The sequence below is a fragment of the Oryx dammah genome, unplaced genomic scaffold (assembly GCF_014754425.2).
Source record: "Oryx dammah isolate SB20612 unplaced genomic scaffold, SCBI_Odam_1.1 HiC_scaffold_23, whole genome shotgun sequence".
Lineage (NCBI taxonomy): Eukaryota > Metazoa > Chordata > Mammalia > Artiodactyla > Bovidae > Oryx > Oryx dammah.
Window position 1 is genome coordinate 3,962,011 of NW_024070207.1, and position 14,711 is coordinate 3,976,721.

Genomic DNA, 14,711 nt, shown 5'->3' on the forward strand with positions numbered 1-14,711 from the left:
TTTTGTGCAGATCCATTTAATAACAGAATGAAACAAGTATAAATCAGTGTAATAATATCTCTAAGTTATCACTACTCTTTAATATCATACTTTCAAAACTTTATATGATTTATTTTAGGAAAGTGTTTACAATCATATAGAATTGAGACCAAGTACATGCTGAGGACAGCTGGAAATGGAAGATACATTTTATGATCTTTTTAAAGGGCTCTATATCCACACTGTTGGAAATTTGAGTTTTTCAGAGAAAATATCATATTCCTTCATATAGTTTAGCAAAATACAGCAGTACTTGACCATGCATTTTACCTTCATTAGAATTGCTCTGAACATCGAAACTTTATTGTTAATTTCTTTGTTTCTACTATAAAGTCATAGTCATTATACTTATATAAATATTTGCCTTTCTTAATATATTTCATAATGTATGTTTGTATGCCTTTAGTATCTGGAAAAAATGTTATCCGAAAGCATTAAGTATTTCTTTAATTAAATGAACTTTTTTTTTAACACAGTTTACTTTATAATTGCAGGTGGCCTGCATGCAGTTTATAAATGCGCTTGTCACATCTCCTTATGAGCTTGATTTTCGAATACATTTAAGGAATGAATTCCTTCGTTCAGGACTAAAAACAATGTTACCAGTAAGTGGAATGTGCACTTTTATAATGCTTACGAACTTTAATGTTTTTCTCTCTTTAGACAAAAGTACTTGCAGCCAAGTAAGTAAATGTGCCTTTCTGTTTTCTTTTATAAAGCATTAGATGCTTTGCAAGCTTTTGGATATTGCAGTATTATTAGTCTCAACATACAGCTGATGATTCAGAATTCAGCTAATGATATGTCCAGAAGTGATGACTTTTTGGTTTCCTTAAAGTCAAAGGGAACTTCTTTTCTTTGACTTTGAATTCTGAGAAGATAAAAGACTGATATTTTGTTTTTTGCCATTTCAATATTCAATAAAAATTTTTTGCTCTCCTCTTTGATAACTTAGATTGATTTCCTTTATATTCAACATAAGTATGCACTGAATTTTGATTAATATATTCTAGATACATAACAAAAATTGTTTTCTCACTACCAATTCTGTAGCAACTTTTCTAAAAGAAAATCAGTTTTATTTCTTAAATTGAGTGTGGTTATTGGCTCTAATTATGATGCTGTTATTTTTCAAATAACTATAAGCTTGTTCTAGGATAAATCAACACAGTTATTCTATAAATAGATATGCAGCTGCCATGACTTTATTATGTTAACTGATGAAGGAGTTTGTTTAAGGCCATGGCATTGTTAAAAGAGATAAGCAAAATCTCACTAGTCTCTTTATTTAATCTACTCATGCCATATGAGATAAATAAGAAGTAAAAGTAGCAGAAGGGACTAAAAGGACCCTGTAAAGAAAAAAACAAAACAAATGTCAATGAGCATGTATATAAGGTGTTCCTAGGGTATTAGAAGTAACTAAAATCAGGGAAATTTCCTGGTGAGAAATTAGTGTGTAGCATGCATCTGTAACTTGTATTCTGATGATCTTAACTGAAAGTAGTTAAAACTCATCATCATAAAATATATAATTAAGTCCATTGAGACCTATTTTAATACGATTGAGTCTATGCAGTTTTAGAAATTTCTATGTCAGTTCCACTTTGAGTGGTTCTTTCATCCATGACTTTATAAACCAAGGAATTGGTTGCAGTGAATCATATGTGACCTGAGAGGTTCAGTATGAGGTTAACTTGGGACTTCCCTGGTGGCTCAGACGGTAAAGAATCCACTTGCCAAACAGGAGACCTGGGTTTGATCCCCTGGGTTGGGAAGATACCCTGGAGATGGGAATGTCTACCCACTTCAGTATTCTTGCCTGGAGAATCCCCATGGACAGAGGAGCCTGGCAGACTACAATCCATGAGGTCCCAAAGAGTCACACACGACTGAGTGACTAACACTTTCTTCCCACACGTAATTAACTTAGCGACATTCACTAGTTAATAGTGTATGTTACAGATTTATTCTGCTTTTCTCACAAATCTCTCCTCATGAAAAGACTGTGGCCTTATGTAGCTAATATTACAGTGTGTAATTATGGAGGTAATATTACAGTCTGGGTTCTAGTGTGCTTTTGAGCTGCCTACTCACTACTTTCCATCTTTGTCCTCCAGGGATTGTTCCTCTGTTTCTGGGAGAATAATCATGTCTTTGGACACTTGTTGGCCTCAGGGGCTCCTGAGCATTCTCTAGTCATTTACTAATACGTGGTGTTTTTCTGCCTTTGTTGTTGTTGTTCCTCTCCCAGCTTTTATTTCCCTTTGTCTATAATTGAACATTCATTTTCCACCTTATACTACTGAATGACTGGTCAAGAAAATGGTGACTCTCAATTTATTTAAGTCCTCATCTTTTCAGAAAGTGTACATAAGAGCTCTCGTGCTTATGTTTTGTACTTTTGTCAGGATGTGCTCATCTCTGCTATTCACTGGTCTCATGGTATTTTTCATTTGGTTGCATTGACAGCTAAGGTTTTGCATCAGTGTTTCTTAGCTGCACTTTCCTATTGGCCCTATAGCTGCTATATATTTTGGTACGTACCCTGTACTTCTAAACATGCTTCCAGTTAGAGTTTTCTTTAACTACCATTATCTCTTCAGTATGCCCTAATTCTTAGGTCTCAATGATTCCTCAGCAAGAGGAAAGTGAGAAGTGTTCTGTTTCTGCCTACTCAAATTTTGGAATAGAACCTACAAGGATTCTCAATGTTTTCTTTTTCTTTCTATGACAATAAAGTGAAATATGGCTAAGTAATTTTCTGATTCTCAAGAAATTGAGTTGTGCTGTGCTTAGTCGCTCAGTCGTGTCTGACCCTTTGTGACCCCGTGGACTGTAGCCTGCCAGGCTCCTCTGTCCATGGGAATACTCCAGGCAAGAATACTGGAGTGAGTGGCCATGCCCTCATCCAGGGGATCTTCCCAATCCAGTGATTGAACCTAGATCTCCTGCATTGCAGGCAGATTCTTTACCATCTGAGTTACCAGGGAAGCCCAAGAATACTGGAGTGGGGAGCCTATCCCTTCTTCAGGGGATCTTCCTGACCCAGGAATCGAACCAGGGCCTCCTGCATTGCAGGCCGATTGTCCCCCTAAAGAGCCTATCACAATCTTATTAGAGGTGGGGCAGTGATGTTTGTTTGGAAAAAAAATCCTTCCCAGTTATTGCTGATACACAATATGAGAATCAGAATCTAGGCAGATAGACCCATTTTTATGTTGTCCTTGTAGTTTCATTATCAAAATTTGGAGGAAAACTCAGAATGGGCATGCTTTAATTTACACTAGATGTCCCTAGCATGTCAACTATTATCTATCTAATGTACTAAATATTTACATTTCAACCAGTAGAATTTATAATAACCTTAAACAGCTTTTACACATGCATGGAAACCTAATAATATATTCAAAGATGAGCCTTTAATGTTCTTATTTTTATCCTGTTTACTCTTATTTTATACTGTGTAACAGGAAGAACTTTCTAATTTTCTAGAATATATCATCTTCAAAGTAGCAAATTAGATGTGACTAGGGCTAATATAAATTGCTGGCACATGGGTCAAAAGTTATACCTATCTGAAATCATTAAATGCTAGGGAAAAAAACAGTTCTTAATATTTCAATAATCCCAGAGACCATCATTGTAGTAGAATAGTATGTTGTTTCATATAGTCATTAGAATCAAGACAATGATAATTATTTTAATTACATTGTGTTAGAAATTTATTTTCGAAATTTGCCCTGTCTCTATAGATACATTATGGTGTTTAAAGAATTTATATTTCACTTACATGGAAAATTCACTTTTCATAAATTTTAGTAATTTGGGATAAATGAGTTGTTAAACACTACGTAGTGATTTTTAAAATAGTATTTGCTCTGTAGTTAACTTACATTGATTTCTTGTGAAGTTTTCTCCATCTAGCGTTTTATTTAGTTAAATGAATTAAAAAAATACTAGATAAATCAGGTATGTGAAGGAACAAGACAGTAAGAAATTGTGTTTGTAGGCAGCCGGCATTCTTAACCTCTTTTAGAAGACCAACAAACCCTTTCTTATTCCTTTGAAGACTCAATTTTGATTGCTTGACTGGTAATCAGTCATATACTGGTAATGGACTTTGATTTCCTTTGAAGTACACCATATTATAGAGATGTAGATATCTATTTTAGAGAACTGCTGATAATGTTCTGTATCTGTACAGCAAATCTGAAACATATTTACAGTATTTCACATAATTAACAGTGTAATTCAGTAATTTTATGTCATTCTTCATTTAAAATATAAAACTTCAGTGATGCATTTCCAGTATTCCAATGAGGTATCTGTCACATTTGTGCTGTATAAAAAATTTATTAATTCATTAAATAAATATTTAATCAAGAATTTTTGAATATACCTTTCAAGATTTGACATTTGAAAGGAAGATTTTTATATATGTGTGTATATGTAGATATGCATATGTGTTTTACTGGTACATTGTTAACAAACTATTTATGAGATATTTATGTATATATATTTTATATTGTGCTATATATATTCACATATTATATATACTATATAAATAATGTATTATCCTAATTAAAAATGGAAATAAACATTTAACCAGTTATTTTTACTGAAAGTATTTAGATCATACAGGTTGATTCCATGTTTTTGTAAATTTCTGAGGCTTATTAAATGACAGTATATAACTTGTTTTTTCTATTCAAACATATTTGAATGTGTTAAATTTTGATAGTGAACATCTAAGAAAGAATATATTATAACATAAGAATAAGGAAAAATTCTGTATTATAAAAATGTTTTTTTCTTCATTGGATGTGTCTGGCTTCTGCTCTTTTCTGAATTGAGTTCAGAAATCACTTGATAATGTAACTCATCAATGTTAGGTAACTTTACATTCCAATAAATTTCTTCATTCCCCTTCAAAGTGAAAAATTAGACCTAAAACAAATTATTACTAAAGAGGAAACTAAACTTAAATGCATGTATTTTATGTATTTTATATTAAAACATATTAATACTTTCATATGCTTTGTAGGTAAATTTTCAGTAAATTCTTACGTATGTGAATGTTAGGAAGAAATCACCTAGAAATTGTATAAGTTTGTGTTTGGTTTCAGTAATAGCCATTACATCTTCATTTATAATTGTCCTTAGTGAAAAAAAACAACAACAACAAAATGCATCTGAGTTTGTTTTATCAACCGAATTTGAAGTACACGTGCTTGCATTTCCTTTTAGAGTTCAAGCTCAGCTCTGAACATCCTAGTCTCTCTGTAACACCCTTGAGTATCCACAGTTGTGATTATCAATTTGGGTTTTGAAAGCAGCAACTTAAAGGATACATATTAAAAGATATTCCAGGTGATATATATTAAGCCCAACAATCTCTAGCATGGCATGCTTCCAAAGATTTTGTTTATACTATGATTTTGAAAATTATCAGGGGTTTGTAACACATGTGCTTATAATGTATTACAAAAACAAATCGTTGATGCCCAAGTTGGTATTTTGTGATTCAGCTAAGCAAAAATAATAGGTGGGGGAGGAGGCTAGTTGTGCATCTTGATTAAAAAATCCTGATGCCTTTTTGCTTTAAAATCACAAAATATCATTAAAAAAAATTTGTTTATACAACTTTTCACGTCATACTTGGAACTGTTGTGCTTGAATATATCCTTGCATTTGTTCTTCATTAATACAATTGATCTATGTTTGCATTTTTGGCCAGAGGCATATGTGATTGTTCTAGCTGCATGAGTTCTTTTGCAATCTTTGATTAGTGTGTTTAGTCAAAACGACAGCATTTAATTTGGGTTGTTACCAATTAGTTTTTTCCATTGTAAAAGTGATCGTTAATTTTTTAATGTGAATTGTCAAAATCTGGGATATGAAAAGAAAATTCAATAAATGCAATGAGGGTTTTTTTACATTTTAAAATAGAAAAACAGAGTACATTTACTTTCTTACAGGAAACCAAGTGCCTGGGTCAATATTTGAAATTGCTTCTGCATATGCAAATAAATAATAGTATCAGGGCTTTATTTCCAAAGTATGGTGTTGTCAAACTGTTATTCAGCTGTTAAGTTTTCTGTTTATATATTAGGATTTGAAAGAAAAAGAGAATGATGAGCTTGATATTCAGTTGAAAGTATTTGATGAGAACAAAGAGGACGACCTAACTGAATTATCACACCGTCTCAATGACATTCGCGCAGAAATGGAATATCCTTTTGACAAACCAGAAAAATCATTTTGCATGTACTGTGAAAAAGGGATTTGTGGGTTATTTTGTGAACCATTATTAGAATTCTTGTCTGCCAGCCCAATTTATATACATTTATTTATATTAGAACCTCACTATGATGCTGTTCTTGAGATTTTCATTGAATTGTCAGACTCTCCTGATGATTTACACAGAGTATACTGAAATACACACAGTGGCTTGCAGAATTATAGGTATTCTCTGTTGAATGGTCTTGAATAGACAAGAGCCTAAGGTAATATTCCTTGCGGATAAGGATTTTTGGGGAAAAGTTCAGTGAGTTCATATGTGACTATAGGTAATATACATTTTCAGTTTATTAAATGGTATTCCAGTGATTTAGAGATATCATTCAGTTCAAATAAATGTCTTTTTTCTCATTCTAAATATTTTGGTTCCTTAGTGGGGAAAAACAGTTTAAATGTGATAGGGTCTGACTAGAACAAAACTGGTATAGTGGAAACATTTGAGTCAAATGCAACAAGCATATGACCTTTCTGTGGCAACATTTTTATTCAAAATGATTTTAGATATAAAAGATGATGGTCATAGCATTGCTGGTCATTTGTTTGACATACACTCAATTTCTTACCTATGGGTTCTGGGGAAATGGGGAAATACAGCAGAACCAAAAGGCCCTCTGAGCTGCACTTTCTCTCGATAATGGCTTCTTCAGTCATCTTCTTCGCCCTGTACTACTTTGCCTGTATCTGTCTTATTTAGGTACACTTCTATGCCCCTATGAAATGGAGGGCAGAAGTATTTCAACTTTTTCCTCCAACATTCCTATCAAAGTGTCTTACACTTGAGTACTGGATAAGTGCAGTGAATAACAATTTTGTTATTACCAGAGATAATTTCCAGTAATTTCTTATCCTTTATCAGTGACTCTAGTTTACAGCAGTTTCTGTAATACTAACTGTGTTTTATATCAATAAATATCTTGCTTTGTATAAATTTTTCTTCACCATAAATCTGTTTTTGGATCTATTCCATAGCCATTGAAAGGACCTTATGAGACTTTAGCACAAGACTCTTACATGAGGTGTAAGAAGTAATCCATCATATACTTAATTCTACTTCAGAGAAAACGTTGACGGTTCAGGTTATTTTTAAGATACTGGATTACATCTCCTCTTCTATTTTATTTTACATCGATTTTCTAGGTCCTTGCTTTTCTTATAAAAGTGAATCCATATTTGAAATCCGTTTTCTAGTTTAATAAAAGCATTTAAACTTCTACCACTCTTTACATCGTAAGAAAAAAGGCTCACATTTCTTTGTCTTTAAGTTCAGTTCAGTTCAGCCACTCAGTCGTGTCTGACTCTTTGCGACCCCATGAATCACAGCACGCCAGGCCTCCCTGTCCATCACCAACTCCCGGAGTTCACTCAGACTCACGTCCATCGAGTCCGTGATGCCATCCAGCAATCATCCTCTGTCGTCCCCTTTTCCTCCTGCCCCCAATCCCTCCCAGCATTGGAGTCTTTTCCCATGAGTCAACTCTTCACATGAGGTGTCCAAAGTACTGGAGTTTCAGATTTAGCATCAATCCTTCCAAAGAAAACCCAGGGCTGATCTCCTTTAGAATGGACTGGTTGGATCTCCCTGCAGTCCAAGGGACTCTCAGGAGTCTTCTCCAACACCACAGTTCAAAAGCATCAATTCTTGGGCGCTCAGCTTTCTTCACAGTCCAACTCTCACATCCATACATGACCACTGGAAAAACAATAGCCTTGGCTAGACGGACCTTAGTCGGCAAAGTAACGTCTCTGCTTTTGAATATGCTGTCTAGGTTGGTCATAACTTTCCTTCCAAGGAGTAAGCGTCTTTTAATTTCATGGCTGCAGTCACCATCTGCAGTGACTTTGGAGCCCCCCAAAATAAAGTCTTATACTGTTTCCACTGTTTCCCCATCTATTTCCCATGAAGTGATGGGACCGGATGCCATGATTTTCATTTTCTGAATGTTGAGCTTTAAGCCAACTTTTTCACTCTCCTCTTTCACTTTCATCAAGAGGCTTTTTAGTTCCTCTTCATTTTCTGCCATTATAAGGGTGGTGTCATCTTTGTCTTTAACCTCCTTCTTTTATCAAAAATGAAATATAAATGTATGCAAATTGTAATGATTTCATATCTAATGGTTCATCTGTATAAAACTGATTTTTATGAACTTTTAGCAGTCCACACAGTGCTCCTTTGCGTTACTATCTTGTGTGGCAGTGAAAAAGGAGGAGTAGTGGCTTGTATGAATAATATAGGTGCTCCATCATAAAGATAGGAAGGTAGGAAAAAATCATTTTCATTAATGGCATGTGCTATTCCAGTGGTACCAACTGTAAGCTGTAATTAAAATGGAATGAATAACTGATCATTTAAGTCTTTAATGGCTAAATGTTTAAGTCTTGTTTAAGTCTGTTTTTCTGGTTAAAAAGTTAAAGTGATCCATAGATTAAATTTCTTTATTCAAATGTTTAAATCCTGGATCATAGATTTTAAAGTTTAGAAACAGTAATGGTAACAAAATGATCTTTAATGTTTTAAAAAATGAAGCTGCTTTTGTTATGAATGAAAGTGAATCAGCAATCATTTTATTCCTTTACTCACTTTCCACTGATATGAATGAAGTATACCATCTTCTGTATAATATGTTGAAGGACACTGCTGCTGAAAATTATTTATTATCCATTCTACAACATTTTTTGCTCATCAGAAATGACTATTATATCAGGTAAGAGGCTGTTCTTAAAGTACGATTTGTGTAATTTGAATTAGATATTAAAGGAAAATTAGCAATGTCATAAGAACTAGACAGTATATGCATATACATACGTAGAGTATAAGAATTTGATGACTTTAGATAACATTTTTTAAAAAGATATTAATTTTTCATTGGGCCAGAAGAATCTGCTTATAAAAATGATGTATGCCATTTAAGGAGCAATAAACCCAACAGATTTTACTGACCCTGTAAAGAAATTTTTTGTAGCACAGAGTAACCTTCAGAGTCTATGGTAGAATTTTTAAGTTCTTGTACATTTGAAAATTAAGAGTATTGTCATTCCTCTTGTATAGTATTTATCTAGTAATAGATATGAACTTATATAAGAAAATATTAATATTAATATTTTAACTTTATACCAATAATGTAATTCTTCTAAATAAATGAATATAATAGTAATCCATATGAAGTCATAAATTTCAGAGTCCAGTTCTGGGAACATATCTGAAAACCAGAGAAAGATTTCTGAGTGACTGAAATCATCCGTAAGCTGGTGACCATGATCTCATGATCTTACATTTAACTGTTCAAGAAACTCATAGTTGTTCTTTATACTCTCATATGTGTGAAATTCCAGCAAACTTGATCGCTCTGATTTCTCAAGCCTTGCTTCATTAAAGGGCAAGGCAACATACCGTGGGGTCAGGTACAGTCAACCCAAATGGCAGATCTAAAGCCCATAGAGTACGATTAGAGTTCTGTTATAGTTCAGACCAGTGCAGTAACTGATGGGCCTCATGATGTTACAGAGACTAGAAAATGTTTAAAATAGTATATGCTAGTCTTTTTTTAAGCAGGAAAGATAACAATTCAACATAAAATGATTGTTGTTCTCTCAAATAAGTGGTGGTAAGTAAAGGGATACAGTGCCCATGGCTACACAGTTACCTGGGGAAATAATTTGTGTCCATTTCTCAATAACTTTGAATGAATGAGAAATTGTTCTAATATGATATTTTTTTCATCCTGAGAACATCCATGTGAGGAAGATGAGTCACTAGTACTTTTATTCTACTGATGGATACTTTGACTTAGAATGATTGTGTTTTCCTTGTTTATCAAGAGAGTCTTTGACCTGATTGATTACAGTCTGATATTATTTACCATAGTTCTTTTGATGACTTGAAAAAGCCTCAGATGTGTAATATATATTACTGTTTATTCTTATCCTTGAGACCAACCCCATGACAAAGACATAAAAGTGCAATTAGAATATGTTTGGATTTGTTTGCAAACTTTTAGTAGTTGGACTAGTTATCAGCACACTAATGTTAAGGATGTTTATGTTCCAATTTGGCCATAGTGGTATTTCCTTCTGATTTTTCTCTGAATTTATTAGCTGCTGATAAATGCTAAAATTTCCCCAAATTTTAATGCAAAATGTATTTTTAAAAATTTTTTGAAGTATGTAAATGGTCATTTTTAAGGCCATAATTACCTTGATAGATTACAGAATTAGGAAATGTTTTAGAACCTTTGACACTTTGAACAAATTGAAGCTATAGCCATGCATATTTAGTGTGTATGCTTCTATAAAATAAATCTTTTAAAATATGTGTCTAAATAGATCTTTGGTATAGTCTGTAACATAAGGGGCCCAGTCTAGTTTTGTAAAAGCTCTTATAGCTATCTTGAGTAACAATGTGGCAGTAAATACAAGACATCATTTGCCAAGATACTCATCCCTTATTGAAACTGAGACCTTGGAGAGGCCTGGGACCATTTCTTTTCTGGTAGATGTAGGACTAAAAAGTCATTTGTTTTGATTAACTTTAGGAATAATAGCTTAAGTAAGTAGATAAGGTTAATAAGTATTTTTGAACACAAGCATGAATCCCTGCAAGCTAGAGTATTAAGTCAAGGTATTAACAGTTGATTATATCACAGTGGGTTTTGCATTGTAATGTCCAGCCTACCTTTAAGCTTAGGCATGTTTTCCTGAGAGAGAGTAATGGCTAGAAAGAGTTTTTAACCTTCTAGAAAATCACTTAGTTTTCTTTATCATGCAGAATCATTTCTTAAAATAGATTTGTCTGGGTAGAAAAGGTATTCAAGAACACTTCCTCTCTTTTGCAGGCCGCAGTATTACAAAATAATTGAGGAGTGCGTTTCACAAATAGTGCTGCACTGCAGTGGAATGGATCCAGATTTCAAGTATAGACAAAGATTAGACATTGATTTGGCTCATCTGATAGGTATGTAACATAATCCTCAATGTCTTTTGATTGTGGTTATAATAGACACTTTTCAAGTGCACCTCTCTCACTAAACTTCCTCTTGTAATATGGTAGGTCATTGTATCCGTGGGTACTCATTTGCTCTAACTATTAATTAGGATGATCATGAGAGTTCTGTCTGTGTGATTGGAAATCCTAATCTGTTTGTTAAGTTTCAACACTCTTGAATTGAGTTTAAAATCAGTGCTGCACCAACAGACATTATGTTAGGGATCAGTGCCTTGCTTTTTAGAAACATGACTCAAATCCATTAAGTTTATGCTGACACCTTTGTGGCTCTGTGTAAATCATGTATACAGTAGGGTCCAATTAATAATGCCATGTTAGTGTTCAGGTCCTAGAAAAAGAAATACAGGCTAATTTAGTAACTTAAAACCTTTTTTTCTTAAAAAAAAAAAAACACTTTTTATTTTGTATTGGGATATAGCCAATTAACAATGTTGTGATAGTTTCAGGCGAATAGCAAAGAGACTCAGCCATATGTATACATGTATCCATTTTAATTCTATGAAAGTAGATCAGTTTATATTTTCATAGACCTTAGATCTGGGAAAGAATTTTAGATGATCATGTTCATCTACTTGGATTGCTGAGGAAATGATCTTATCTCATCCGAGATGGTAATCAGCTATCCTTTCTGGAATAATCACTGAAGGACAATGGGCAGCCTCTTTTATGAAATATACTCTACCATATGACTTTATAGTTAAGCTGTTTTATTTATACCTAATCAAAATCACTATTGCTAAGATTCAAGCATGAACTCATTTGTCTTTAAAGATAGAAAACAACAGCTGTTGAATGCTAATTGTATGCTATTCTTCATAGCACAGGAAGACCCAGAGTAGTATTTAGATGAACTCCTTATTATTTATCATGTATAATTCTTATCTTGATTGTCAAACTCATGCTCACTTATTAGAGGCAGTCTAGAGACTTATGTAATTGATAAAATAAACCACCAATCATACTTTTCAAGCTCAGTACATTTCAGCATTACCTTTCAGCTCAGTACATCTTATCTGCATCTTCATCTCCATCTCTGTCTAGCTCTTGCTCTTTCTCCCTCCATCCATTTCTCTTCTATATGATCATTTTTCATGGAGCATTATATTATTAGAATGTTTCAGTATTAACCTTTCAAAATCTGACTTTGTATGCCTATATAATATTCCATTTAGTAGAATATCATAATTGTCTTGACCAGTCCTTATTATTTATACAGACTGTTTTCAGGTATTTACAGTTATAAATGAATTGGCTGTGAACATTCTTAATATAAATACTTGGCTTCTTCTCAATATTTCCTTAGGATTGATTCCTCTAAGTGAGGGTATGAACTTTGAAAGGCTAAATGCTTTTCAGAAAGCTTGTGCCAGCGTACCTTGCGCCTACAATTAATGTGAATGCTGGCATCACTGCATCTTTTCCCTGAGCTTAATAAACTCAGTGGGTTATTTCATATTTGTTGAGAGAGTTATAAGGGACTATTTCCAAAAGTTTAAATTGGCTCATCTATTGCGGACCATAGTTGGCACATACACACTAAATGTTGATTTTGTTAGCCAAAATAGATCTTTGTTTTGTATACTGTGTGCCAGGTACTTAGGAATGTGTCCCCTTTATCAAGAGCACTGAGGTGAGAAAACATGAAGGGATAAGTTGAGAGAACATAGTCAGTATTAAAAACCTATTATGACCTCATACAACTTCTCTAGGCTTCAGTTACCTCAGCTCTAAATTCAGATAACTCAAGTATATGTGTAGCTCTTAATATTTTATGCTCAGAGGTCTTGAGTAGCTAAGAAAGGCTGTGAAACTTTCATTAGAACACACACACACACACACACACACACAAATTAACAGGTGCTTCAGGAACTTCTAGGAAATCTATGGATCTCTATTCTAAGCTCACCTGAACTTGAGGAGGATAGAGTCTCTTCTGATTTCACAGGTCTGTAAGTCTAATATTTTTTTTTATAAATCAGATCATATCCTGGCCTAAATTTCTCTAATGTCTTCCCATTGAAATTTTAATCAAACTCATTACCAATCATTGCCGGCACAACACAGATCTGACCCCTCTTTGATCTAACCATTTCCCAGTTTGTTCTTTGGTTGCCTTGCTCCAGCCACACATTGTTTATTCACAAAGAAGAAAAAACTTTATTAATGGTATTCTTCACATATGAAAAACGCTTATATTTAAAGTGTAAAATTTGATCAATTGTGATGCTTGTGTGTACATTTAAAATCATCACAGTTAAGATTATAAGCACCTCTGTCACCCCCTAGAATATCTGTGTTCCCATTTGTAGTCTTTCTTCCCATGCCTCCCGCATCTTGAGATAATCACTGATCTGCCTTCTTTCAGTATAGAGTAGTTTCACTTTGTAAAATTTTATGTAAAAGGAAGCATATAGCATGTACTGTCTGTTTTGGCTTTTTTTCATTCAGCATAATTATTTTGAGATTCATTTGTGTTGTGGTATTCCATGTATCATCTGATTTTATAACTGAATGCTATTTCAGTATATGGATATACCACAATCTGTTTATACGTTTATTGTTAGTGGACATTTGCTTTCTTTGTAGGTTTTGGCTATTATAAATAAAGTTGCTATGAACAGTCACATACAAGTCTGGGTATAGACATATGCTTTCATTTCTTTTAGGTAAATAAATAGGTATAACAGGGTTGGGTATTGGTATATATAATAGACTGTAGATATAATAGTGACAATGCTTCCCGAAGCAGATTCTTCAGTTACTTACATTCTGGAGTGTTTGATTAGACCTGAGAAGTTTGATGTTTGTTTTCTTATTTACATAATATATTCTGCCCCTGATTCAAAGTTGTTCAAGTGAAATCTTTGTACGTTGTACCTCCCCTTCTAGTCTTATTTTGAGTCATTTTGAGCCTTAATAATCTTAACCATAGTTCTTTGGCACTTCTCTACCCACAGTAAGCTACAAAATATTTTTAATGAGTTCTGTGATAGATAAAGTTGGTAAATAATGGAATACATTTAAAATGATGATGATTGTGTCTTATATATTCTTGGATGCTTGGTTTTGTGCCTCAACAATACTATCATTGAGTTCAGGTAGTATACAAAAGAAAGAACATCTGATAGTTTATGTTTTATGTGTAGTATAAGTCAGTTGCCCTCTAACATCAGTTGACATAATAATGTTAGTCTCTGTAGTAGAATTATAGGCTGGCAGCTGTCATCTGCCTAGTGGTCCAGTTAAATAATTTCTAATCATTTTTGGTCAATCTTAATAGATTCTTGTGTGAATAAGGCAAAAGTTGAAGAAAGTGAACAAAAAGCAGCAGAATTTTCGAAGAAGGTAAGGCTTATAAAATATTGGCCTT

The 14,711-nt window shown here is 33.5% G+C and overlaps 1 protein-coding gene across 6 annotated transcripts in view; it reads left to right on the top strand.

The window, feature by feature from the left end:
* DIAPH2 (diaphanous related formin 2) overlaps positions 1–14,711 on the top strand; it is a 968,119-nt gene that overhangs the window by 299,128 nt on the left and 654,280 nt on the right. For all 6 annotated transcript variants that reach the window (XM_040266684.1, XM_040266683.1, XM_040266685.1 and 3 more), the window contains 5 exons: positions 534–644; positions 6,155–6,273; positions 8,928–9,044; positions 11,172–11,290; positions 14,622–14,686. In XM_040266684.1, coding sequence (XP_040122618.1) covers positions 534–644; positions 6,155–6,273; positions 8,928–9,044; positions 11,172–11,290; positions 14,622–14,686 — 531 coding nt within the window. The remainder of the gene's footprint in view (positions 1–533; positions 645–6,154; positions 6,274–8,927; positions 9,045–11,171; positions 11,291–14,621; positions 14,687–14,711) is intronic.